The sequence below is a fragment of the Ursus americanus genome, chromosome 12, assembly GCF_024610735.1.
Source record: "Ursus americanus isolate L20-20 chromosome 12, mUrsAme1.1.p, whole genome shotgun sequence".
NCBI classification, from domain to species: domain Eukaryota; kingdom Metazoa; phylum Chordata; class Mammalia; order Carnivora; family Ursidae; genus Ursus; species Ursus americanus.
The window spans coordinates 4,142,435-4,170,404 of record NC_142138.1 but is presented as its reverse complement, the minus strand read 5'-3'; the positions used below and the strand labels follow the sequence as shown (position 1 = coordinate 4,170,404).

At 38.8% G+C, this 27,970-nt stretch overlaps 1 protein-coding gene and 1 pseudogene across 1 annotated transcript in view; both read left to right on the top strand.

Moving 5' to 3' along the window:
- Window positions 1-27,970, top strand: part of TESK2 (testis associated actin remodelling kinase 2) — a 127,526-nt gene that overhangs the window by 28,023 nt on the left and 71,533 nt on the right. Inside the window, exon 2 of the mRNA XM_045799694.2 lies at window positions 4,833-5,144. Within this exon, the coding sequence (XP_045655650.2) occupies window positions 4,923-5,144 (222 nt within the window). The 5' untranslated portion in view covers window positions 4,833-4,922. The remainder of the gene's footprint in view (window positions 1-4,832; window positions 5,145-27,970) is intronic.
- On the top strand, window positions 17,754-18,252 carry LOC123793605 (large ribosomal subunit protein eL36 pseudogene; annotated as a pseudogene).

Sequence of the window (27,970 nt, the reverse complement as noted above, 5' to 3'; positions counted from 1 at the left end):
TCTCCTGTGCTTATGTGCAAGAGTTTCTTTTTTTTTTTCCCCAAAGATTTTATTTATTTATTTGAGAGAAAGAGAGTGTGAGAGAGAGAACATGAGCAGTGGGGGAGAGGGAGAAACAGACTCCCCGCTGAGCTAGGAGCCCAATGCAGAACTTGATCCCAGATCCCAGGGATCATGACCTGAGCCAAAGGCAGACGCTTAACCGACTGAGCCACCTAGGTGCCCTGTGCAAGAGTTTCTATAAGCATATACCTTTTATTTATTTATTATTGTTTTTAAACATTTTATTTATTTGTCAGACAGAAAGAGAGCATAAGCAGGAGGAATGGCAGGCAGAGGGAGAAGCAGGTTCCCCACTGAGCAAGGAGCCTGATGGGAGACTCCATCCCAGGACCCTGGGGTCATCCCCTGAGCCGAAGGCAGATGCTTAACCAACTGAGCCACCCAGGTGTCCGTACCTTTAAAATAAATACTTTCCCTCCTCTTAAAAGTGCCGTGAGCTAAGATACAAGTTTTTTTGTTTTTCAATATAAAAATATCAAAAATTTCAGCCTCTTGCGCTGTTGTGAAATGTGTAAGAACTCCAACAAAACCAGTTCAGTTGCTATTAGGTATTCCTTACCTCCTCTCAGACCTGTTGTGCTGCAATGAGCAATTCCGTCTTTCAAGCCTTAGTATAGAGAAAAGATTCTGCCAACCCGCTCCCCCACCCCCCAGGAAAAATTGAGGGCATCATGGAGGTTAACAGTGTATTTCATTCAAAATGAAAAAGTCAGTAGATGGTAAGCCAATCAGTAATTTCAGAGGCAACTATGCTTTATATAGTTTTAACTTTGGTATTTTGTAATTTATTTTTCTAAAGTTGAGTTTTTTCCCCTTTTTTTCTATCTCTGTCCAAATTACAGTCACTCTTGTCTTCCTCTGCACTCAAGTACCAGTCTTCTTTACTACATAGATGACTAGCTTAACTCCTTACAACTCTGCAGTGGAAAGACACTGAACTAAGTTATATGAAATGGAAAAAGCTTGGGCTTTGAAACTGGATGGACCTTGGTTCTAGTCTGGTTCTTCTAGCTATGTATCCTTAGGCAAGGTACTTAACCTCCTGACCCTACATTTCTTTTTCTCTGAAATGGGAATCATACCTAGCTTGGTGTTATGTTTTGAAGATTAAATGAGGAAATTCTTGTAAAATTCCTCCTTTTTTTTTTTTAAGTTATTAATATACCCCTTTTCTGAGTAGAGGATCTTCAACTCCTGGTGTATATAAGAATCACTGGGGAGCTTGGTAAAATTTCCAGGCTTCACTCCAGGAGATTCTGATTTAGTAAGTCAAGGTTGAGACACAGTAATCTGGGTTTTAAACAAGCTCCTTGGGTAATTTTGAAGCAGATGATCAGCCACACACTTTAAAAATGCACTACCTTTGGTCCCTTGGTTCTAAGTTTAGCTTTGCTAGTAAATAGCTTACAGCAATGGGCAAATCATTCCCACGTTCTGAGCCTTGTGTTTCCTCAAATATAAAATGAGTGACTGAACTTTATGGTCTTTACTGGCTGTAAAATTTTAAAAATCTTGCTCTTATATTCCTAAATTTTTTTTAAAGATTTTATTTATTTATTTGACAGAGAGGGAACACAAGCAGGGGGAGTGGGAGAGGAAGAAGCAGGCTCATAGCGGAGGAGCCTGATGTGGGGCTCGATCACAGAACGCCGGGATCACGCCCTGAGCCGAAGGCAGACGCTTAACCGCAGTGCCACCCAGGAGCCCCTCTTATATTCCTAAATTTTTGATCTGCTGATCTGCTGTCACTTTTTGCTGAGGTTCAATAGAGGTTCTTAAATGTTTTATTCCTTTAGAACTTGGATTAGTCTTCCTTCTATGAAGACTTTGGCAAAACTAGCTTAAACAAAGATAATTTATTTTTATTTATTTATTTATTTAATTTATTTAGAGGGAGCATGGGGCTGAGGGAGGGGGGGGGCAGGGATGGAAGCAGGAAGGGAGGGGCAGAGGGAGCAGGGGGAGAGAGCATCTTAAGCAGGCTCTACACCCAGTATGGAGCTGATTCAAGCTGGTTCTCCCAACCCTGAGATCATGACCTGAGCCAAAATCAAGAGTTGGATTCTTAACCAACTGAGCCACCTAGGTGCCTTGTATTTTAATGATACAAGGATATCTTATGGAACCTGAAGTCAGGATGCAGTGAGGCCTCAGGAATTGGGGACTATAGTACATTGGGAAAATTAAGAAGTTCTCTCTGTCTTTTTTTGTTTTCTTTTTTTCTTTTTCTTTTTTTCTTTGTGGATTGGCCTCAATCTCTTGGCTTTTTCTGCCTTCGAGCCTGTGTAGTAGAAAATGGCCATGGCCAACAGCTCCTGAGTGTACATGGTTTCCTTTTTTTAAAAAAGATTTTATTTTTAAGTAATCTCTATACCCAATATGGAGATTGAATTTACAACCCCGAGATCAAGAGTCACATGCTGTACTGACTGAGCCAGCCAGGAGCCATGGCATGGCTTCCATTTTAGAAAGCAGTTGGACTGAGGCTAGCATATCTTAATTTCAATTCCAGATTGCCAGGAAAGGAACTGTGATTGGTCCATATTGGGTAGTGTACTGCTGACTTCTGGCTATGGGTAAGGAAGCAGGGTCATCTTGTAAGGATGGCCCTGGGAGCCCTGCTGCTATTCTCCATGGTTAGAGGTGGTAGAGGTAGTCTGGGTTAGGTATTCATCACATTTATGAAAGCATTTTACTAATTGAAAAGTCACAATGTTGTATTCTGCATAAGACCCTTCCAATCATTTCTTATGGAAAAAAAGTAGAAGTAGGGAGAGATGGCTACAAGAAGAAGTGGGTTTGCATTTTTATTCTTAACCATGCACCAGATGGGGTGGAACCTTCAGTAGTCACTTCTGCTAGACTGTACTGTTTAATGAATTTTTAAATTGCTTTCAGATATGGTTTTCTTCTTCTTCTTTTTTTAAGATTTATTTATTTTAGAGAGAACGTGTGAGCAGGGCAGGGTGGGAAGGGGCAGAGGGTGAGGGAGAGAGAAACTTAAGCAGACTCCTGCTGAGTTTGATCTCACAACCCTGAGATCATGACCCGAGCCGAAATCAAGAGCTGGTTGCTTAACCCTCGGAGCCACCCAGGTGCCGTTTTTTTTTTTCTTTTAAAATTATATAATTTTGGGGTGTGTGGGTGGCTCAGTCAAGCACCCAACTGTTTGTTTTGGCTCAGGTCATGATCTCGCAGTTGTGGGATCGAGCCTTGCATCTGGCTCTATGTTCAACGCAGAGTCTGTTTCAGATTCTCTCTCTCTCTCCCTCCCACTCTCTCTCCCTCTCTCAAATAAATAAATAAATCTTTAAATGAAATAAAATAATTTTATGATACAAAATCTTTGTCATTGTTTTATATACTTGGACTTTATTTTTCAAATAAAGAGAAAATTATGTAATGCGGGCTATGAAGGGCATTGGTATGAACATAGGCTTTTATTTTTTTGAAAAAAAAAATTTTTTTAAAAAAAGATTTTATTTATTTATTTGACAGAGAGAGACAGCCAGCGAGAGAGGGAACACAAGCAGGGGGAGTGGGAGAGGAAGAAGCAGGCTCCTAGCAGAGAAGCCTGATGTGGGGCTCGATCCCAGAACGCTGGGATCACGCCCTGAGCCAAAGGCAGACGCTTAACGACTGGGCCACCCAGGTGCCCCTATTTTTTTGAAAAAAATTTTAAGCTTTTATTTATTTGAGAGAGAGAGAGAGCCTGCACAAGCAGGGGGAGGGGCAGAGGGAGAGGGAGAAGGAGACTCCCTGCTGAACAGGGAGCCCGATGAGGGACTCGATCCCAGGACCTTGGGATCGTGACCTGAGCCAAGGGCAGATGCTTAACTGACTGAGCCACCCAGGCGCTCCTTGAATATTTTTTTAAATTTAAATTCAATTAGCCAGCATATAATACATCATTAGTTTCAGATGTAGTGTTCAGTAATTCATTAGTTGCAGGCTTTTATTTTTTATTAAAGATTTATTTATTTGAGAGAGAAGGCAAGAGAGAGAGTGCGTGTGTGTTCGTGTAGGACTGGAGGGTAGGGAGGGGGGCAGGGGGGAGGGAAAGTCTCAAGCAGAACTGGATGCAGGGTTCCTTCTCAGGACCCTGAGATCACGACCTGAGCTGAAACCAAGAGTCTGTTGCTTAACCGCTTTCGTCACTCAGGTTCCCCCGAACACAGGCTTTTGAATCAGAAAGCCTTGCGTTTTAATTTTATCTCTGCCATTTAGTGACAGTATGACTACTTGACCGCTCAATGAAATGAACATAATAATTCTTATATCATGGATTATTTGAGAATGAAATGATGACATATGTACACCTCTTATACTGTGTTTCCTAGATAGTAGGTGCTCAAAAAATGATAGATATTATCATTGTTACTTTGTTTTTTAGACTGTAATTGATGATCTTTATTATAGTCTACTCATTTTATTTTTTAAAAGATTTATTTATTTGTCAGAGAGAGAGAAAAGCATAAGCAGGGGGAGCGGCAGGCAAGAGAGGGAGAAGCAGACTTCCTGGTGAGCAAGGAGCTTAACCCATTGAGCCACCCAGGCATCCCTAGTCTACTCATTTTAAAGACTGACTATGCCTTGGGCTTTAAATATATAAGTATTTTTTGAAGGTAAAGGTATAAAGTGTTTTTTTGATCTGAAAATCAAGAGCTAGAATGTGAAAGAGGAAATATTTTTACATTGATAATTCATTGGTTTGCATGTATTTAATCATTCATGGTTTTAGTGAAATATCTTTCTGATCTCTTGTTTAGTGTCAAACTGGAGGAGAAGTAAAACTCAACAAAATTTTATTATGTGTGGAGTTCCTTTTTAAAAGAAGAAAAGAAGTGATTATTGAGACTATGGATCGGAGCAAACGGAATTCAATTGCAGGCTTTCCTCCACGTGTGGAGCGTCTTGAAGATTTTGAAGGAGGGAGTGGAGGAGATGGGAACATGACCCAAGTGGGAAGAGTTTGGCCATCTTCATATCGAGCTCTTATAAGTGCCTTTTCTAGACTGACACGTTTAGATGACTTCACCTGTGAAAAAATAGGGTCTGGCTTCTTTTCTGAAGTGTTCAAGGTGAGTGATGCCTCTGCTTTTCTCATTTTGTCTTGTTGATAATCACCTTTACTGCCGAGTTGATGATTGTGTATAATTAGGACATAGGCTTTGCCTAATTGGGGTGAGGGTGCTATAGGTCTTGATCAGTGTTTTAAACTGTCCTCGCCTCCGGCTTTGGGACTGCTGCGGTGGCTGCAGGACTGGCCAGTGCTGCGCTCATGCTGGTCCATGTGTGATGCTGTGGCCCTGGCCAGGATACTGGGTTTCGCTTGCTGGAGGGGACCCTGGAGTCATCGGTGCACGGCTCCCAGATGCAGTGAACAACAGCAGAACGCAGGAGGCCTCCAGAGATGGCCTGAGCCAGCCAACAGATTGGAATCACCCCGAAGATGGAGACTCTTGTGTGATTTACATCATATCTGCTCCTTCTATTTATGCCTGGGAGGCCTGACCTGCCCCTTCTTCATCAGTGCCTGGTGTTAGAACCTGAATATTTTTGTATTTACTTGGTGGTGCCTCATCTCTGCCTCAGATGTTTTGGAGCTGGAGGGGGTGGGTGGGAGAATCTTATCATTGGAAGTTGTTATAATGGTTATTTATACCCTAATTTTCCTCTTCCATCTCTCCAGAGACATTTATAAATGCTCTTATTTTAATCAAAAATTAAAAAAAATAAACTGTTAACATCTATTTTATTTTAATTATAGAAATAATACACGCTGATCAAAAACTCAAATAATATAGGAGTCTCTTCTACTCTCCTGCCCTATATAGCTCGCTCTCTCTCCAATAATAAACACAATTAACAATTTGGTATGTGTACTTCTGGACCCTTTTGTCTGCTTATACATATATTATACCCACACATCTTATATACATACATAAAAATTTATATATACATGTAAGAAGATATATACACACATATAGTTTCTATTTGGTTATTTTTAATAAAGTTGAGCACTTAGTGCTCCCAAGTATTTATATTTTCCTGGTTCATTTATTCTCCCAGAACATTATTTCATACTTTTTCTTCTCTCATCCAATGTTCAGTATTTCTTCTCATTGAAGAGCTTGCCTCCTAATTCACTGAGAAAACTGAAGCAAGCTGGAGAACTTCCGTAGCCTCCAGTCACCACAAATAGCTACTAACCCATATCTTCACCCACTTACTCAGCCTTTATACTTGTGACTATGGATGAACTAACCATGTTCCAATCTAAGCCATATTTCCATTTGTATTCTGTGTCTTTTTCTAGTTGCCTACTCAAAGACATTACCTGAGAAAATCTCTCCTCTCTTTCCTCATCATATTTCACTTTCTATTAAATGATTCCCATTAACATCTAAACGTTCTGTTATTTCTCTCACCTTAAAAAAAAATCTTTAAAGGGGGAAAAACATATTTTGACCCTAAGATCCCCTATAGCTATACTCCCTCATGTTCTCTCTCTCTCTCTCTCTCTTTTTTTTTTTTGGAAAGAAAGACCATGTGGGGAGGGGCAGAGAGAGAGGGAGAGAGAGAATCTTAAGCAGGTTGCATGCCCAGTGTGGAGCCCGATGTGGGGCTCAATCTCATGACCTTGAGGTCAGGACCTGAGCCAAAAGCAAGAGTCGGAGGCTTACCCAACTGAGCCACCCTGGTACCCCTCCCTCATGTTCTCTTTTTGGACCAAAAACACCTCCATAGCATTGCCTCCACTCACCATTTCTTATACCTTTCCTTCTATTTTCTCTCTCTTTTTAATTTTTTTTATTGTGGTAAAATATACATAACATAAATTTACCATTTTAACCATATTAAGTATACAGTTCAGTGGCATTAAGTACATTTTTGATGTTGTGTGCAACCATCACCATTATCTCTTTCCAGAATTTTTTCATCACCCCAAACAGAAACTTTGTACCTCATTAAATAATAACTCCCCATTTCCCCCTACCCCCAGTCCCTGTTAACTGTTCTGTTTTCTTTCTCTATGAATTTGCCTTTTGTAGGTACCTCATATTAATGGAATCATACAATATTTGTCCTTTGTCTGGCTTATTTCACTTAGTGTAATGTCTTCAAGTTTCATCCACATTGTAGCATATATCAGAATTTCATTCCTTTTTTATGATGGACATTTGGGTTATTTCTGCCTTTTGGTTATAGTGAATAATGCTGCTGTGAACATTAGTGTACAAGTATCTGAGTCCCTGCTCTGTTATTTTGGGCATTTAACTGTTAGTGGAATTCCTGGGTCATATAGCAGTTCCGTGTTTAACTTTTTTAAAATTGGGGTCAAATACACATAAAATTTACTATCAACCATTTTTAAGTATACAGTTGAGTAGTCTTAAGTGTATTTACATTGTTGTGCAACAAATCTCCAGAAATTTTTCATCTTGCAAAACTGAAACTCCATATGTTTTAAACAACTCTCCACTTCCTTTGTCCCCCAGCTCCTGGCAGCAACCATTCTACTTTCTATTTCTGTGAGTTTGACTACTCTAGATACCTTATGTAAACAAAGTCATGCAGTATTTGTCCTTTTGTAACTGCCTTATTTTACTTAGTCTATGTTTAACTTTCAAAGGAACCACCATACTATTTTCCACAGTAGCTGTACCATTTTACATCCCCACCAGCAATGCATAAGGGTTCTATTTTCTCCGGATTCTCACCAACACTTGTTATTTTTCGTTTTTTTTTAATGTAGCAAACCTAGTGGGTTGGGTGTGAAGTGATATCTCACTGTGGCTTTGATTTGCATTTCTCTAGTGAAAAACGCTGTTCAGCATCTTTTCTTGTGCTTATTGGCCTTTTATGTATCTTCTTTGGAGAAATGTCTATTCAAATCCTTTGCCCATTTTTTAAAAAAAATTTAATTCCCCTATAGTTAATATACAGTGTTATATTAGTTTCAGGTGTACCATAGTGATTCAACAATTCTGTACATTACTCAGTGCTCATTATGATAAGTGTACTCTTCATCCCCTTCACCTATTTCATCCATCCCCCAGCCGACCTGCCCTCTGGTAACTATCAGTTTGTTCTCTATAGTTATGAGTCTGTTTTCTGGCTTGTCTCTTTTTTTTTTTTCTTTGTTCGTTTGTTTTGTTTCTTAAATTCCACATATGAGTGAAATCGTATGGTATTTATCTTTAACTTATTTTCATTTAATGCATTATACCCTCTAGATCCATCCATGCTGTTGCACATGGCAAAATTTCTTTCTTTTTTAATGGCTGAATAATATTCTATTGTAGATGTATATCATAACTTCTTTATGCATTCATCTAATAATGGACACAGGTTGCTTCCATATTTTGGCTATTATAAATAATGCTTCAATAAACATAGGAGTGCATATATCTTTTTGAATTAGTGTTTTTATATTCTTTGGGTAAATATCCAGTAGCAGAATTACTGGATCATATGGCCATTCTATTTTTAATTTTTTGAGGAATCTCCATACTGTTTTCCATGGTGGCTGTACCAGTTTGCATTCCTACCAGCAGTGCATGAGGGTTCCTTTTTCTTCACATCCTCCCCAACACTTGCTGTTTCTTGTGTTTTGATTTTAGCCATTCTGATATGTGTGAGGTGATATCTCACTGTGATTTGGATTTGCATTTCCCTGATGATAAATGATGTTAAGCATCTTTTCGTGTGTCTGTTGGCCATTCCTTTGCCCATTTTTAAAGAAGATTTTATTTATTTATTTGAGAGAGAGAGAGAGCATGAGTGGGGGGAGCTGCAGAGGGAGAGGGAAAAGCAGGCCCCCCACTGAGCAGGGAACCCGAAGTGGGGTTTGATCCCAGGACCCTGGGATCATGACCTGAGCCGAAGGCAGACTCTTAACCAACTGAGCCACCCAGGTGCCCCTCCTTTACCCATTTTTGAATTGGGTTCTATTTGTATGTGTGTATATAATTTGGAAATATTTTCTCCTATTCTATAGGTTGGTTGTCTTTTAACTCTCCTGATAGTGTTCTTTGATGTATACAAGTTTTATTTTATTTTATTTTTAAAGAAGATTTTATTTATTTTTGCGAGAGAGAGGGAGAAAGAGAGAGAGAGTGAGCATGAGTGGTGGGGAGAGGCAGAGGGAGAAGCAGACTCCCCTCTGAGCAGGAAGCCTGGTGTGGGACTCGATCCCAGGACCCTGGGATCATGACCTGAGCCAAAGACAGACACTTAACGGACTGAGCCACCCAGGCGCCCTGATATATATAAGTTTTAAATTCTGATTAAGTCCAGTTTATCTATTTTTTTTTGTGTTGCTTGTGCTTTTGTGTGATATCCAAGAAGCATTGCCAAATTCAGTATCATGAAGATTTTCCCCACTGTTTTCTTCTAAGAGTTTTATTTATTTACTTATTTTTTAAAGATTTATTTATTTATTTGGGAGAGAGTGAGTGAGAGAGAGAGAGAGAGAACACAAGCAGGGGGTTGGGGGGCAGAGAGGGAGAAGCAGACTCCCTGCTGAGCAGGGAGCCTGGCACGGGCCTTGATCCCAGGACTCTAGGATCATGACCCAAGCCGAAGGCAGAGGCTTAACCAACTGAGCCACCCAGATACCCCCAAATTTTCTATTTTCTTAAGAGTTTTTTCTATGAAGAATGGATGTTGAATTTTACCAAATGTCTTTTCAGAATCTATGATATGATGGTTAATTTTATGTGTCAACTTGCTGAGCCACCAAGTGCCCAGATATTTGGTCAAACATTATCCTAGGTGTGTCTGTGAGAATGTTTTTGGGTGAGATTAACATTTGAATCACTAGACTTGAGTAAAGCAGATTGCCCTCCTTAATGTGGATGGCCCTCATCCATACGTTTGAGGGTCTGAATAGAATAAAAAAGTTGACCCTCCTGTGATTAAGAGGGAACCCCTCCTTGCCTGACTGCTTGAGTTGCAACATTTTTCTTTTTCTGCTTTTGAATTGGAACCAAAATATTCTTGGGCCTTGAGGCTGCCAGCTTTTGGACTGGAATTTACCATTAGCTTTCCTGGATCTCAGGCCTTTGGTCTTGGACTGGAACTACACCATTGTCTCTCCTGGGTCTCCAGCTTGCTGACTGCAGATCTTGATACTTCTCAGGCTCTATTATCATGTGAGCCAATTCCTTATAATAAATATTGTATATATCTGTATATATCCTATTGGTTCTGTTTCTCTGGAGAACTCTAATACATATGGTGATAAAAGTATTTTTCTCTTTTGATCTCTTAGTAAAGTGAGTTATACTGTAGGTGTTTTAATAGTGAACTATCCTTGCATTCCTGATATATTATTCTTTCATGTGCTGCCAGCTTCCTTTTGCTGGGGTGTTTTTGCCTTGATATTTGTTTTTTTTTTTTTTTAAAGATTTTATTTATTTATGTGACAGAGAGACAGCCAGCGAGAGAGGGAACACAGCAGGGGAGTGGGAGAGGAAGCAGCAGGCTCCCAGCGGAGGAGCCCGATGTGGGACTCGATCCTGGAATGCCGGGATCACGCCCTGAGCCGAAGGCAGACGCTTAACGACTGCGCTACCCAGGCGCCCCTTGCCTTGATATTTGTGAGAATGGTCTGTGGTTTTCTCTTTCATGCTTTTGTTGTTAGGTTTTGATAGCAATATTATTCTTGCCTCAAAAAAATTATTTGGAAAATTTTTTTCCCCTGTGCTTTTGCATAGTTGAAATGGTATTGGAATTATTGCTTAAATATTTGATAGAATTCCCCTGTGAAGTGCTTGGTCAGGTACTTTGATACTTTTCCTTTTTGTAGGGTAATTGGTCTATTTAGAATTTTGTTTCTTCTGGTTCAATTTTGGTAAATTATATTTTACTAGAAAATTATTATATCTTATAGATTTTCTAATACACTTTCATAAGGATGAGTAAATTTTGACCATTTAAATGTTTTTTGTTTGTTTGTAAGTCCCTTTCGATTAGTTGCAGTTCTTAGAGTGTGGACTCTACACTATTTGGTCTGCTGGTTCTTTTTCATGGATTTTTATTTTTCCTGTGATTTATAATTTTCTATTGAAAGTCTGTTTTTGGTGGGAGATGATTTCCCTTGGAGTTCTTGTGTTCTAGGTTGTGAATGTGCTTAATACAGTGGTCTCACATTTGCCTCTCCTGGAGTCCTGTCGGTTCTAGATTTGAACCTAAAGGTTTTATTTTAATTTCTTGGCTCAAGCTTTCTGTATAGTGTGTATAGTACAAATCTCAAACCTGAACTTGATCTTTATAGTTGGCTTTTATTCCTCATTTAAGGCAATAAGATCTATCCTCTCATTATGAATGCCTACTATGAAATAGGAGAAAGCTAGTTAATTTTATTTTGTGGTATTTTAGAAAGTAATTAGTTAATTTTGTGGTAAGAACATTATCATTGGGAAAGAGAGAAACAGGTCTATTTTTTTATTCTCACATATAATAGTCTGATACAGGGTCTGATAAACTATAGCCTGCCACTTTTTTTTTTTTTTTTAAAGATTTTGTTTATTTATTTGACAGAGAGAGACAGCGAGAGAGGGAACACAAGCAAGGGGAGTGTGAGAGGGAGAAGCAGGCTTCCCGATGAGCAGGGAGCCCGATGCCATGTGGGGGATGCAGGGTTCGATCCCAGGACCCTGGGATTATGACCTGAGCTGAAGGCAGACGCTTAACGACTGAGCCACCCAGGTGCCCCATGCCACTTCTTTTAAAATAAAGTTTTGTTGTAATACGTCCACACCCATTTGTCAATGTCTGTTTTATGGTTGCCTTTGTGCTACAATGACGGAGTTGAATAGTTATAACAGAGATCATATGGCCCTTAAAGCCTAGGATATTTACTGTCTGACCCTTTATAGAGAAAGTTTGCGAACCACTGGTCTGATAACTATAGTGCAGCTAGGATTATGGTTAGTTTTTTATCTTTGATTACAAAGTACAGACAGAGTTTTAAAGGTCAGGTTAAATAAAAAGTGTATCACTAGCAATAAAAGGAAATATTTGACTTCTGGTGTGGGAGATACACATTATACAGGTAACTTAAGGACTTTCAGTTGCCTTAGATAGCAAAAGAAAGACTGATGGATGGATGACTTCACATTGAGGAATGTGGATTTATGTGGATTGCTTGTATTCCTTTAAAATAATTCAGTTTTAGAATTTAGGACCTTTTGGTCATTCATCCTTAAAAATAGATCTTAGTTATCTGTTTAACTGATACTATTATTCATTTAGTTCTGAAGCCTGGCTTTAGATAAGTAACAAAGATTATTGGGTTATATTTTATGAAGGATGAAAAACCATGACTAGCGAAGTCCTCATGATCTTTCTTGTATACTGTGTGGGTCAGTAGCCCCATAAATTACAATTAGAATAGTTTGTTTTCTTTACTAAAAATTATTTTAAAAAATTATCTTAAGCAATCTTATTTAGTTGTATAGCTATAAAAAATATCTGTTTGAGGGGCGCCTGGGTGGCTCAGTTGTTAAGCATCTGCCTTCGGCTCAGGTCATGATCCTGGGGTCCTGGGATCGAGCCCCACATCAGGCTCCCTGCTCAGCGGGAGGCCTGCTTCTCCCTCTCCCACTCCCTCTGCTTGTGTTCCCTCTCTCGCTGTGTCTCTCTCTGTCAAACAAATACAATCTTAAAAAAAAAAAAATCTGTTTGAGCAGTTGATTTGGAAGGAACTTGGGCTCTTTTAGATTGTGACTGTCAGAGGTATGGCACATTTCTTAAATTAATCAACCTGATAATTTCATTGGTTAAACTTGGGCTCTCTTTATGAATTGTAAATCTCTTAGGACCTCAAAAAAAGGTTAATTGTTATTGGGTAGCATGTATTTTAGGTTATAAATAATGTGTCATTGTTCTACCATGATAGAATTAGGAGGTTTTGAACACAAAGTTCCCTTTCAATATCTATATAATTATAATTATTGATTATGAGGAGAGAAAAGAGAGAGAGAAGCTGGTACTTTTTGTATTCTGGAAAAGTTATGTGTAGAAGAAAATTTAAATTCATGAGAAGTGAAGCTTAGTTTTTTTTTCTTTCTTGTACTATATGTTTAAGAATATATATAAATAATTATATATATTATATATATATTATATCTATATATTATATAAAATACTTCATAATAATTCCAGAAATGGATTTATTCAAACTCAAAAAACAAAGAAATCTTCTTTTAGGTGTATCAGCTTCTGTATTTCACAAAAATGTTTGTTTTTAAGGCTAATGATGAATTAAGCTAATTTGCTGTTAGGAAATAATTAAGGCAGATGTACTAGGGCAGTGGTTCTCAACTGGGAGCAGTTTTGCCCCTAAAGTGATATTTGACAGTGTCTGGAGTTGTTTTTGGTTGTCACAACTAGGCAGGGGGTGCTACTGGTATCTAGTGGGTAGGGGCCAGGGATGTCACAAAATATTCTGTAATGCACAGGACAGTACTCTGCAACAAAGAATTATCTGGCCTTAAATGTCAGGAGTGCTGAGGTTATAAATTCCTGGCCTAAAAGCGTTGGAGAGGAGTAAAGCATTTTATAACCTCTATTACTGAATTCAGTGAAAATATACTTTTAGAAGCATTTATAATCATTTGTGAGCTTCAGATATTTACCTTTGATTATTAAGTTTTACTTTAAAAAAAAAAAAACCCATGAAATCGAGAATAGGGTAATTTCACTGTTTCTAGGAAAATGACTTAGAATATTTTGGATGTTACCGAAATCTATTTAGGGAAGTACTGAAGCATATGTGAGTGGAGACGACAGTAGTGTTAGTGTGTACGTTTGTAAAGTAAGAGAGAAAAATGTAAAACCAAATGGCACAGTGGTCCCAGTCTCTCATCCTCTGGTAGGTGGAAAATCTGTCCAACTCCATTGTAGCAGTGATTGACAACCTGTTTAATGGTTCCATTTAAGAAGTGCTTCTGTTGAGATACAGTAGAAGGTTCTTACTTTCTTTTTATACCGTCCTGGTTTTGTTTGGGGGTATGATTGGAAGGAGACTTTCTTTAAAAAAAAAAAAAAAAGATTTTATTTATTTATTTGAGAGAGAGAGAGAGAGAAGGGGCAGGGGAGGCACAGAGAGAAGCAGACTCCCCTCTGAGCAGGAAGCCTGACATGGGACTCGATCCTAGGACCCCAGGATCATGACCTGAGCTGAAGGCAGCCTCTTAACAGACTGAGCCACCCAGGCATCCCAGAAGGAGACTTTCTAGGAAGATGATTGTTTCAGTGTTTTGAGATAACTTACCTTTTATTTCCCCATGATATAACTCTGTATTTTAGCATGTATGTGAAAACATTGTTGTAAAACCTGGAATCCCATTCCAAGACAAAGTATCAATGTAACTTTTTTTCTTTTTAATAATAGCTTTGCTGAGAAATAATTCACATACTATAAAATTCTCCTTTTAAAAATATACAGTTCAGGGGCGCCTGGGTGGCTCAATCATTGGGTGTCTGCCTTTGGCTCGGGTCATGATCCCAGGGTCCTAGGATCAAGCCGCATGTCAGGCTCCTTGCTCGGCGGGGAGCCTGCTTCTCCCTCTCCCACTCCCCCTGCTTGTGTTCCCTCTCTAGCTGTCTCTGTGTCAAATAAATAAATAAAATCTTAAAAAAATATATACAATTCGGTGTTTTTTAGTATATTTACAAGGTTGTGCAGCCATCACCACTGTCTAACTTGAAATTTTTTTTATCATCCTAAAAAGAAAACGTGTACTCATTATTAGTCACTCTCCATTTCTCCCGTCCCCCAGCTCCTGGCAACCACTATTGTACTTTCTGTCTCTCTGGACTTGCCTATTCTAGACATTTCATATAAATAGAATCATACAATATGTAGCCTGTATGACTGATTTCTTTAATTTAGCACAATCTTTTCAACACTGATCCATGTTATAGTGTGTATTAGCACTTCATTCCTTCTTATGGCCCAGTAATATTCCAATATATGGATAATACCACATTTGTCTTGTATCCTGTAACCTTGCCGAACTGTTTTATTATTTTTTTTAAAGATTTATTTATGTGTTGGGGGGGGGAGAGAGAGAGAGAGCACAAACCGGGGGAGCGGCAGGCAGAGGGAGAAGCAGGCTCCCCACTGAGCAAGGAGCCCAATGCGGGGCTCCATCCCAGGACTCTGGGATCATGACCTGAGCTGAAGGCAGCCTCTTAACTGACTGAGCCACCCAGGCGCCCCTATTTTTTAGAATTTTAGAATTTTCTGTATAAAAGATCATGTCACCTGCTCGACATAAATCCTGACTATATAAGATCTACCATACCCATACCCATGGGCCCTTGCAGTCTGAGTTACATACCCATTGTCTTCATAAAAACCTCTGTTACATTAATCATATTCTGTTGAAATTATCTGTTTAAAGTGTTTGTCATCCCATGTACATTTTAAGCTCCATGAGGACAGGGACCATGTCTTACTTATTTTTGTTTCTCTAGGACATAGCACTGTGCCCAGCATAGAGTAGGCATCCATCCATCCACTTAACTATACTGTAGTTCTTTTATATGCTAGGCACTGTGCTAAGTGCTGATACAGTAATGATTAAGGCTATTCTTGCCTTTGTGGAATTTATAATCTACTGGTAAATATTTATATTAAGTAGTTACAAGGGTAATTGCAACACAAGGGGGAGCATAGCATATTAGTTACCTATTACTGAGTAGCAATATTACCATGAATTCAGTAGTTTAAAAGAACACATATTTACTATATTTGTTTCTGTGGTTCAGGAGTCTAGGCATGACTTAGCTGGGTCTGCTGCTTCGTGGTCTTACAAAGCTGGAGTAAAGGTGTCAGCTCGGGTGGGGTGCTTGGCTGGCTCGGTTAGAAGAGTGTGCAACTCTTGGGGCGCCTGGGTGGCTCAGTCGTTAAGCGTTTTCCTTCGGCTCAGGGCGTGATCCCGGAGTCCTGGAATCGAGCCCCACATCGGGCTCCTCTGCTGGGATCCTGCTTCTTCCTCTCCCACTCCCCTTCCCTGTGTTCCCTCTCTCGCTGGCTGTCTCTCTCTGTGTCAAATAAATAAATAAATAAATCTTAAAAAAAAAAAAAAAAAGGAAGAGTGTGCAACTCTTGATCTAAGGGTTCTGAGTTCAAGCCCCATGTTGGATATAGAGATTACTTAATAAATAAAAGGCAACTTAAAAAAATATAAAGGTTTCAGCTGGGACTGGCATTTTATCTGAGGCTCAGGTGGGGAGGGATCTGCTATGTGATTGATGGCATCATTCAGATCCTTGCGGTCTGTTGGATTGAGGGCTTCAGCTTGATATGCTTCATGTGGCAGCTTGATTCTTTGGCTAGCAAGTGAGTCTCCTAGTGACATGAGTTACAATTTTTTTTTTTTTTTTTGAGAGAGAGCGTGCATGCCTGTGGGGGGGCAGGCAAAGAGAGAGAGAATTTTTAGAAAGATTTTTATTTATTTATTTTAGGTGGGGAGGGGCGAAGGGGGAGGTAGAGAGAATCTCTAGCAGACTACGCTGAGTACCAAGCAGACATGGGACTCGATCTCGTAACCCAGAGACCATGACCTGAGCTGAAATCAAGAGTCTGATGCTTAGCCAACCGAGCCGCCCAGATGTCCCTATGTGATTTCATTTTCGGTGATTTCATTTTCAATGATTTCATTTTCATTTTCATTTCAGATGCCTTATTATCGTATTTTTCATAGTGTGATTATCTGTTCCCTCCTTTGTGTCTTCTGTATCAGAGCAATGATACATCTTATGACATTTTTATTTTTACCTGTTTGCCTTTCTCTGTTAGATCAAACCTCCCTGTGTTTCTCATCTCTGAGTCTTTAGTACTTAGCACAGACTCTGCCGTGTAGAGGATACTCACTAAATATTTGTTGCATGAGAAAAAAACCTCATATATGTTATAAGAACGTATAGAATTTGCTAATCAATATGTTGTTCACCTGAAACTTACATAACATTGTATGTCAATTATATTTCAGTATAAAAAAGGATTAAAAAAAAAGAGAATGCATTGAGAGGCAACGTAAGAGAGAGAGACTCTGGAGCTAGACTGCCTCTATTTGAATTTTGGCTCTACCACTTATAAGCTTTCTGACCTTGGGCAAGTTACTTGATTTCTGTGCCTCAGTTTCCTTATCTGCAAAATGGAGATAATGATAGTCCCTACCTTATGGGGTCGTTGAGAGGATGTAATGAGCTAGTGTATATAAAATACTAGAATAATGTCTAGCGCAAAATATATCCTATATAAGGGCTAGTTATTATTTCTGTTACATATGCAGTTAAGATTTTCAGTTCTTTGTGCTAAGTACTGTGTTAAGAACTTGTATACATTATCTTTTTATTTTTATTTATTTTTAAAGATTTTATTTATGTATTTGACAGAGAGATAGAGAGCACAAGTAGGCAGAGCGACAGGCAGAGGGAGAGGGAGGAGCAGGCTCCCAGCATAGGAGCCTGATGTGGGGCTTGATCCCAGAACCCTGGGATCATGACCTGAGCCGAAGGCAGCCGCTTAACTGACTGAGCCACCCAGGTGCCCCACATTATCTTTTTAAATTATCACAACAATTTTATAAGTAGTTACACTTCCATTCTATAAATGAGGAAACTGTTTCTGTCGTGGGAGCCATTAGGAAGCAGCAGCCGTGGCTCACCACTACCCTATGAACTTGGGCCTCAGCAAGAGCCACAGGTGACTAAGAACATGAGTAAGCCGATGCACAGCTGCCACTGCCAGCACCTCCCCAAGCACACCAAGTTCATGCGGGACATGACCTGAGAGGTGTGTGGCTTCACCCCATAGGAGCGTCGTGGCATGGAGCTTCTCAAGGTCTCCAAGGACATGCGTGCCCTCAAGTTTATCAAGAAAAGGGTGGGGACACACATCTGTGCCAAGAGGAGGAGAGGGGAGCTGAGCAACCTCCTGGGAGCCATGAGGAAAGTGGAAGCCAAGAAAGATTGAACCCCTCCCGTAGAGGGGTAATAGAGCTTTTTGGAACTTGAAAAGTAAAGTGAGAGAGAGAGAGAGAGAAAGAAACCGAGGTCCAAAAATATTTAGTGTCTTGCCAATGGGTAAATCAGATTTGAATTCCTATCTGTGTAATTGATGAAAAGAATATTATACCTACTTTTGACCCAGTATACAAGAAAAATTTTTAAAGGTTATTATTATCATTATTATTATTATTATTACTTTTTAAGATTTTATTTATTTATTTTAGAGAGAGAGAGTGAATTGGGGAGGGGCAGAGGAAGAGGGAGAGAATCACAGGCAGACTCCCTGTTGAGCACAGAGCCCTGCAGAGGACTTGATTCCATCATCATGAGATGATCCCAGCCAAAATCAAGACTGGGACACTCAACTGACTGAGCCACCCTGGCACCTGAAAAATTATTTTTATCAACTTTAACATATCAATACTAATTTATACTATATTTCTAGAATATGATTATGTTTGTGTGTATATGTGTGTGTGTGTGTGTGTGTGTGTGTGTGTATACTGCCCATACACACACATACATATATACACCACACTGTCTTATGGAGTTCAACCTGATTCAGTTTGTGTGGTAAGTGTACAACTAGTTATGTAAGATAGAGGCTTAAGTTCCTGCTTTCTACCCTGGTATATATTTTCTAAATTGACAGCAGCATGTCTGGAAGTGCTAAGCTATAAGAAACAATAAACTTATAAACTAAAAGAGCCGGATATCTGCCATCTGCTTGGGTACTGAAAAATTGATTTATTCACATTCATGGTTATACATTTATTATTTAGTGCACATGGAGCTGTCATGCAAACTCTATCTGTAGCAGTATTAACAGTTGTGTTATAAAGAAAGTAAGGGGTAGTTAGGAAACAAACTGAGGGTTGCTGGAGGGGAGGTGGGTGGAGGGATGGGGTAACTGGGTAATGGGCATGAAGGAGGGCTCTTGATGTAATGAGCACTGGGTGTTATGTGCAACTGATGAATCATTAAACTACCTCTAAAACTAGTAATACACTATATGTTAGTTAATTGATTTTTTAAAAATATTTTATCTGTTTATTAGGGAGAGAGAGAGCACATGACCGGGGGGAAGGGCAGAGGGAAAGGGAGAAGCAGACTCCCTGCTGAACAGGGAGCCCGATGCGGGGTTCGATCCCGGAACCCCGGGATCATGACCTGAGCCGAAGGCAGATGCTTAACCGACTGAGCCACCCAGGCACCCCTAGTTAATTGATTTTAAACAATAATAAAAAGTAAGGCGAACATTTTAGTATGCGAATGTTATTTTGTTATATGTTTTATTTTTGTGCTTGAGAAGGTAAAGATTTTATGTTCTCTGGTACTTTTGTCTGCTTTATCTGAGAAATAAGACACTGGGTCTTAAAATGCTGGTGTTGCTTCAGCGATCTTAGTGCTCTGTCTATAATTTTTTAGCTTTTGAAACTACAACTTGTGACGTTTGCAAGACAGTGAATCATTTTTCTTTTAAATGTGATCATTGTTGCAGTCTGAATCTACAAATACTCCAGGATTTTTTTTTCAAATTCTCTATATTTTATTTCATGATTGTGTTTGGGATTTCCTATCTGCCTCTCTGCAACCTCACCATAAAAAGTGTTTTCATCAACACTGCATATGATGCTTTTCTAACAAGATGTAATGACTATATGTTTTAATAGTCACTGTGTCAGAGAAGAGGTAGATCTTTAGTCTTGGAGGTAAGTAAGGCAGCTTTTGCAAGATGTCTAAGAGCAAGACAGTGAGGATGATGTTCTACCTGAGAGTGAAGGTTAGGAGAAAGCCAGCTAGGCATTTCTGAGTACCAGTTTTTAGTGTGATTTCTGACTGAGATGTTTCTTTATACCAAAGCTGTTCGGAGGAAAAAAGTAATGAGTTCTGGGAGTGAGCTGAACTACCCCCAACTCTAAAACATAAATGAGCAAGATGTGTTTATATGTATGTGTGTGTGTTTGGCTGTCCATGTTGGTCCCCTCATGTCAGACCAGCCATTTCAGAATTAAATTGCTCCACAGAGTCAGAGAATTAAGAGAACCTTCACTATCAAGAATAAGATTGGGGTGGGGTGCCTGGGTGGCTCAGTTGGTTAAATGTCTGCCTTCGGCCCAGGTCATAATCCAGGGGTCCTGGGATCGAGTTCCGCATTGGGCTCCCTGCTCAGCGGGGAGTCTGTGTCTCCCCCTGCCACTCCCCCTGCTCGTGCTCATTCTCTCTCTCACTCTCTCTTGCAAAAATAAATAAATAAATCTTAAAAAAAAAAAAAAAGAATAAGATTGAGGTGCCTGGGTGGCTCAGTTGGTGAAGTGTCTGACTCTTGATTTCACCTCAGGTCTTGATCTCAGGGCCATAGTTCAAGCCCCATGTTGGGCTCCTAAAAAAATGAGATCAAGGAAGAACAAATATAGAGAAAATCCTTCATTGTACAGTATTACTCTGGTATGAAAGCAGTGTTATATAGGAATCAAGCACATTTTTAACCATCAAAATGTTTTCAATGTCAGAAATAATCAAGGAAAAGAGTATGGATAGAGACACCAAAGCAGCAAGGCTTGAACCTTAAGTACCTTTATTTGTGGAGGGTGTGAAGAAGGAAAAGAGACAAGTAGCAGTCAGAGATAGGTTCTAAAGATCAGGGAATGTGCCACATCTACCAAACATAAATTCTAAGGGGCAGACACCATATTACAGAGATTTACAAAAGAGAGTATAAAGAGGAAAACAAACTATCCTCCCCACTCTCCACCACCCTTTTTAAAGGAGTTTAGCATTGTAAAGTATGGGAGGAAGGATGATAGCAGTCCAGGGCTGCTTTGGGCTCTGTACCTTGATAATGGTCTTTGTTGCGTATCCTCATTGTCTGTCAAAACTACTTCTTGCTAAATTTCCTATTGTTTTCCTTGTTGCGTTTATCTGGTTCTGCATCCTCTTTGAGGTACAGGAGATTTCAGAGAGAGTGCTCTTCTGGGGAGGTTCAGTGTGTGTGTGTGGAAATGATGTGTTTTAAAGGAGGCACTGTATTTCTATCATATATATACTGAAGGTTCACACATAGCAGTGTATGATTGTAGCCTTTGGCCATATTCAGTACATTTAATATTTCCTCTAGAGCTGGTGTGGAATATTGGGCTAATTAGGAAAGAATTTTGTAGATGTTTCAGTGGGCTGAGCTCAGCCCTAAGTGACATCAAGTGATAATTCATCAGGTAGCAAATTTTACTGTGTTCATATTGCTGTGCAGAAATACCTGTTAAGATCCTTCACCTTAATTGATAATTCAGCTGGGAAAACAAAAATTAGAAGCATATAAGTTGCATGTACAACTTCCATTCATTCAGCTGATAGGAGTATTTCTGTAAACATATAGTGAAGGCATGTGAAAGATACTACAAAAAGTTGATTCTAGAGTGTATCATTTTGCAGCAAGGAGAGTGAGAGGGTTGGTTGCTTTTCTTTTGTGATCTCATAGCATTCTGCCGATACTTCTGTTCCAGCATGTGATAAACATTGTAGTTATTTGCTGTCTTAGTCATTTATTTATTTACTCAGCAGATATTTAGTTAATGCTCATTAGGTATATGACATTGAGCTAGATGCTAGGGACCGAGGAGTAAAATCCTGCCCTAGAAGAGCTCTTTGCTTAGGGTAGAAGACAGGAAATATATTTAAAACACATATTTGCTAAAATGAGCTTTAGCAAGAACCTAAAATTGCTAAATATATATTTGCTAATTGTATGAAATTATGCATAGGGTGCTAAGGGATATAATACTGGGCACCAGTATCAACGTTGTTTGAAGGGTTAGAAGCTTCCTAGAGGTGGTCACCCTTGAGTTTTCCTGAAGAAGAAAATAGAGCTTGTCTGGTGCACAAGTAAGGGAAAGGACATTTCAGGCAGTAGGAGAAGCATGTGTGGAGGCACAGAGGAATATTCTAGGAATGGTGAGAAATTTGGTTTGGTTCTAGTCTGGTGGATGCATGTCAAGGAATGGCAAGACTCTGATGAGTCTAGAGGAATAGACAGGGGCCAGAAAATAAAAGATTTTTTTCTTTATCCAGAGTCACTGAAGATATGTTTCTTTATTAGTTTTTTCTATTCCCAAATTAGCTTTTGGTTTGTTATAACTCTCAGTTGTTTCTTTGTTTTCTATATCATTAATTTTTGCTTTTATCTTTATTTTTATACTTTATTCTGGCATTTTTGGGTGAACTCTAACTCATTTATTTTGAATCTTTTGCAAATCAGTTAGGATTGTCTTAGCAGTATGTTATAGAAACCCGAACACAGTAGCTTATTCAAATAAGGGATTAATTTCTCTCAAGAAATCTTGAGAAATGCCTATGTTGTGCATCTGCTCAAGAAGGTCATCAACAAACCAGGCTCCTTCTAGCTTCCTCTGTCTTTAGTGTGGTACTTCTGGCCTTTTGATTACAAAGTAAATGCTCCTAATACAAGCACGGCCTCTTTGCTCCAGGCTGTAAAAAGGATAAAGGGCAATTTCATCAGGAAAACAGTAGCATTTCCATAATCCCTACCTAGCAATTCCCACATACCTCCTTACTTAGTAGTATGTTACCTGGCTACTCTAGCTGCAAGGAAGACTGCCAGATTGAATGTTTTAATTAATTAGGCACATTGCCATCTATCCGGGGTCCTGTTAATCAAGAAAAGGGGGAAAATAGATGTTGAGTAAATATTGTCTGCTATGCTTGTTTTTGATTATCTTTTTATTGACTTCTAATTTTATTTCATAGTGGTCTGGGAATGTGGTGTTGGAACCACATTCTTTTTTTTTTTAAGGTTTTTAAAAAAATATTATTTCCTTATTTATTTAGAGAGCATGAGCGGGAGGGGCAATGGGAGAGGGAAAGAGAAACCCAAGCAGACTCTGCACCGTGCACAGAGCCTGATGCAGGGCTCAATCCCATGACCCCAACATCAGACCTGAGCCAAGACCAAGAGCCAGACACTCAACCAACTGAGCCACTCAGGTGCCCTGGAACTACATTCTTCGAAATTTTTTGAGAATTCCTTTATGATGTAGTATCCATGCATTTTGGGAAATGTTTTCATATAGACTTGAAAAAATAAAGCCTACCTTTATTGGGACAAGATTAGATCAATCATGTCAATTTTGTTATTAAAATGTACCATATCCATACTCGTTTCTTCTAGAATTTTCAGTTTCTGAGAAGTATGTTAAAATATCCCATGAAGATTGTGGATTTGTCAAATTTGCCTTGTATTTTGTCAGTTTTTGTTTTAGACATTACAATTCTGTGTTCTTAGATACATACAAGATCATGATTATTATTTCTTGGCAGAATAATAGGTAGTGTGCATGCAATGCTTTTTTCCTTAGATTAGTTGTTCTCAAGCCTTTCAGGCCCAATGTTTGCATTATCTTGGTTGAAATTCTGGCCTTATCATTTACTAGATGTGTGATCTTGAGAAAGTCCTTTAATATCTCTGTGCCCAGTTTCCATAGCTGTAAAATGGGGGATGTTAATAATACCTACCTCCCAGAATTATTTTGAGGATTAAATGAATGTATGTGTATATATATACACACACACACACACACACATATATATATATATATAGCATAGCAGAACCTAGTATGTAGCAAGTGCTGTAAATAATAGCTATATTATTGCTATTATAACATTTTTTATTATAACAATTTTTAATGAACCTCCCTGAAATGAAATTGATAGGTGATTATGTTACTATTGTTTGTAATTATAAAGCATCAACATGATACTCTAACTCTATGATAAAAAAACAGTAAAAGAAAATTAAGGTAGTAAAAATATAGATTTCAATATGCAAAATTACTGTAAAAACTTAATGAGGTAGTCACATGCTTTTACCCTCTTATAAATGACTAGTTTTAAGAGAAGACAATCAGAAGCCACTCCATGCAAGAAAAAAAATTAAAGAGCAGAGATGCTGGTGGATATTAGAATAAAAGTATAATAACAGACCAAAAAAACCCCCACCAAACCAAAACCAAAAACTGGACCAGACTTATTTGTATGTGATAAGGGGAAGAAGGAAGTGACCTCAAGTGAAATAGAAATAACTTGCCAAGGCAAATTACAGATTGATGAAGGAAAGAAAAGAAGGAGTGTGATATATCTTTGACAACTTTATCAGTGTTTCTTTGTAAAATGTTCATTTAATCTTGAACATTTCATTGGGGGGTTAAGTTGGCATAGTAGGCACATTGATGACTTTATTTGTGGGCTAGGCTAAAATACTTTAAAAAAATTAGCCCTATATGTCTAATATTTATGTTGCTGTGTCAGCTTATTGTATACTTAATGTATACTCACTGTGAATTCTTGACTGGAAGTCCCAAGCCATTCATGTAATAGTTAATGATTAATTGTTTTGTGACAGTTCTTATGTTATTGTCATTATTATTTAATTCTCTCCTTACTATTTCTCTGAGCTGGTCAGAGGTTTATGCTTTTCTCTTGCTCTAGAAATTAAGCTTCCTGACTCAAGTTAACTATTTCAATTCAGCAGACATTTTTTGAGCAATCCTAAATGCTAAACTAAAGGCACTGTGCCAGAGAAGAGATTCTCAACTTGGTTTTATACCGACTGCTAAAAGTGAATATATTGTATGTGATTTGTAATTAAAAGTGGTAGTGTACCAACATATGCAAATAATTTAATTTTAAAAATATTAATTAGAGTTGAGGGGCATCTGGGTGGCTCAGTCAGTTAAGTGTTCAACTCTTGATTTTGGCTCAGGTCATGATCTCAGGGTTGTGGGATCCAGCCCCAAGTCAGGCACCACGCTGGGCATGGAGCCTGCTTAATATTCTCTCCCTCCCCTCCCTCTGCCCCTACCTTGCTCTTGCTCTCTCTAAAAAAATAAATAAGAGTTGAATTAGAGGTACCCCTATATTAACTGTCATTCTTATTTGCATGTTAATATGCTTACTGGAATGGAATGAAAATGGGCTATAGTAATAGCTAACGGACATAGGATTGTATAGAACCCGTAATTTATTTTTTCTATTTGAGAGTCTAATGACTATAGGTGGTCTATACTAATGTCTGTTCATAGTTATGTATATAGTTATATATATAACTCTTTTTCTTTCTTTTCTTCCTTCCTTCCCTTCATTTATTTATAATTGTGCTAAAATACATAGAAGATTTACCATCTAAACAATATTTAAGTGTACAGTTCAGTTCACATTGTTGTGCTACCAATCTTCAGAACTGGCAAAGCTGAAACTATACCCAGTAAACAACTCCAAATCCCTCCCCTCCCCAAGCCTCTGCCAACCACCATTCTATGTTATGTTTGTATAAATTTAACTACCTAAAGTAAGTGGAAGCTTACAGTATTTCTCTTTTTGTGACTGGCTTATTTCACTTAGCATAGTATCTTCAAGGTTCATCCATATTACAGCATGTGTCAGAATGTCCTTCCTTTTTAAGGCTGAGTAATAATATTCCATCCTATGTGTATACCACATTTTGTTTATCCATTCATCTGTCAGTGGACACTTGGGTTGCTTATACCTTTTGGCTATTGTGAATAATGCTGTTATAAACATGGGTGTACAGATATTTTTTTGAGACCCTGCTTTCAGTTCTTTTGGGTATGTACCCAGAAGTAGAATTTCTGGATCATGTGGCAATTCTATTTTTAATTTTTTGAGGTCTTAATCTTTTTTTTTCTTAAGATTTTATTTATTTGTTAGAAAGAGAGAGAGCGAGAGCACAAACAGGGGGAGTGACAGACAGAGGGAGAAGCAGGCTCCCCAGTGAGCAAGGAACCTGATGGAGAACTCGATCCTAGGACCTCGGGATCATGACCCAAGCTGAAGGCAGATGCTTAACTGACTGAGCCACCCAGGTGCCCCAAGATTAATAGATATTGATAGTTGTTTTTTTTTTTTTTTTTTTTACAGTATAGACTACAGGTAAAAAAGAAAGAAAAAGGTACTATCAAATACAGAGGTCCACAAAAGATGGGGAACCTGCCTAAATGCAGGAGGATCTTCATTCCAAGTTATCAAAACTATAAAAATTAATTACCCTTCAAATATACGTAGATTTTCAGAGTAAAGAGAAGGTGCGTTTCTGCTTTAGTTTGTCCTCTACACATAGATCACTGTTACTATTAATGATTCTTGAGAGAGTGCTATTTTAGATATCTTTGAAAATAAAGGTTAATGGGGCGCCTAGGTGGCTCAGTCAGTTAGGTCTCTGACTCTTGATTTCGGCTCAGGTCATGATCTCATGGATTGTAGGATTGAACCCCACATCAGGCTCTACGCTCAGTGCAGTCTCCTTGTCCCTCTCCCTCTGCTCCTCCCCCCCAAATAAGTAAGTAAAATCTTAAAGAAAAAGAAAAGTCAAGATGGTGGTTGCTAGGGGAGAAAAGTAGGTGAAATAGGTAAAGGGATTAAGAGGTACAAACTTTTAGTTATAAAATAAATAAGTCAATGGAATGAAAACTACAGCATGGGGGGAATGCCTCAGTGACTCAGTCAGTTAAGTGTCTGCCTTCTGCTTGGTTCATGATCTCAGGTTCATAGGATCAAGCCCCACGTCTGGCTCCCTTGCTCAGTAGGGAGTCTGTTTCTCCTTCTGCCTCTATTTTTTTTTTTAAAGATTTATTTATTTGTTTGTTTGTTTATTTATTTATTTATTTGACAGAGAGCCAGCGAGAGAGGGAACACAAGTAGGGGGAGTGGGAGAGGAAGAAGCAGGCTCCTAGTGGAGGAGCCTGATGTGGGGCTCGATCCCGGAATGCCAGGATCACGCCCTGAGCCGAAGGCAGACACTTAACGACTGCACCACCCAGGTGCCCCTCTCCTTCTGCCTCTATTAATCTTTTGAGGTTCCACTGAAGTCCCATGAAGTTTTTGCCTAAGTGCTCATTCTATCAACATTTATATAAATACCTCTTGTGCTGTATTTGGTTCTTCATTCTCTTTGTTCTCTGACTAGCCATATAGCTTATTCTTTGTCCCTTTCTAGATGATAAACTTCAGAAAATTATGACCAAATTTTATACTGCTTTCCTATTTTATTCCTTCCCCCAACCTCTGCACTCCCCGCCCCCACAAAAGAAAGAAAATCACTCCTGGCCCACTGCTGCCCAAATAAATCACCTGGATAAATAAATGATTCACTGGCCCTTAGAAAGTATGTTAGAAGTTTCATTTAACTGTTGTTGCCGTTGTTTTCACTGTGCCCTTATGATGTGCCAGGCCTTCCAAGCATTGCAAGACAAAGATGTATACAGTATAGATCCTGGTCTTAAGATGCTTTATAGCCTGGTAGGGAGATATTTATAGACAGAACCATGTAATGAGTGATATACTGGTGTTTCAAATGTTTTTCTGACGTAGTGTAAAGAAGGAAACCATAAATAGTTCCTAGAGAGACTCAAGAAAGACTTCAGAGAGGAGAGGATATTTGAGTGTGGTCTTGAAAGATAAGTAGAATTTGAGGGTCTGGAAGAAAGTATTTTATGCAGATGAAAGACAGAATTATGAACATGTTCATCATCTTGTCCACTTGTTTAAGCAAGTAGGGTTTTTTCCTGAATGGTTTGAAATACAAGATTGCTCTTCCCTGAAATTCACATTGTTTTAATATCAAACTATTTTGTTAAAATCTCTGAGCGATAGTTTTCAGATGATGAAAAAAGAAGAGTAACTTTCAGAATGGAGAGCCCTTACTAAAACACAGATGTCTGCTGTAAATAGAGTTGGAAAAATACTGTCAGTGTGTTCTTTGTGTATAAATGTCTCTTTTAACTTATCAATGCAGGATCTGAAAAGGAAAGCCACTTCTCTTTCTTCAATCACGAGGTACATG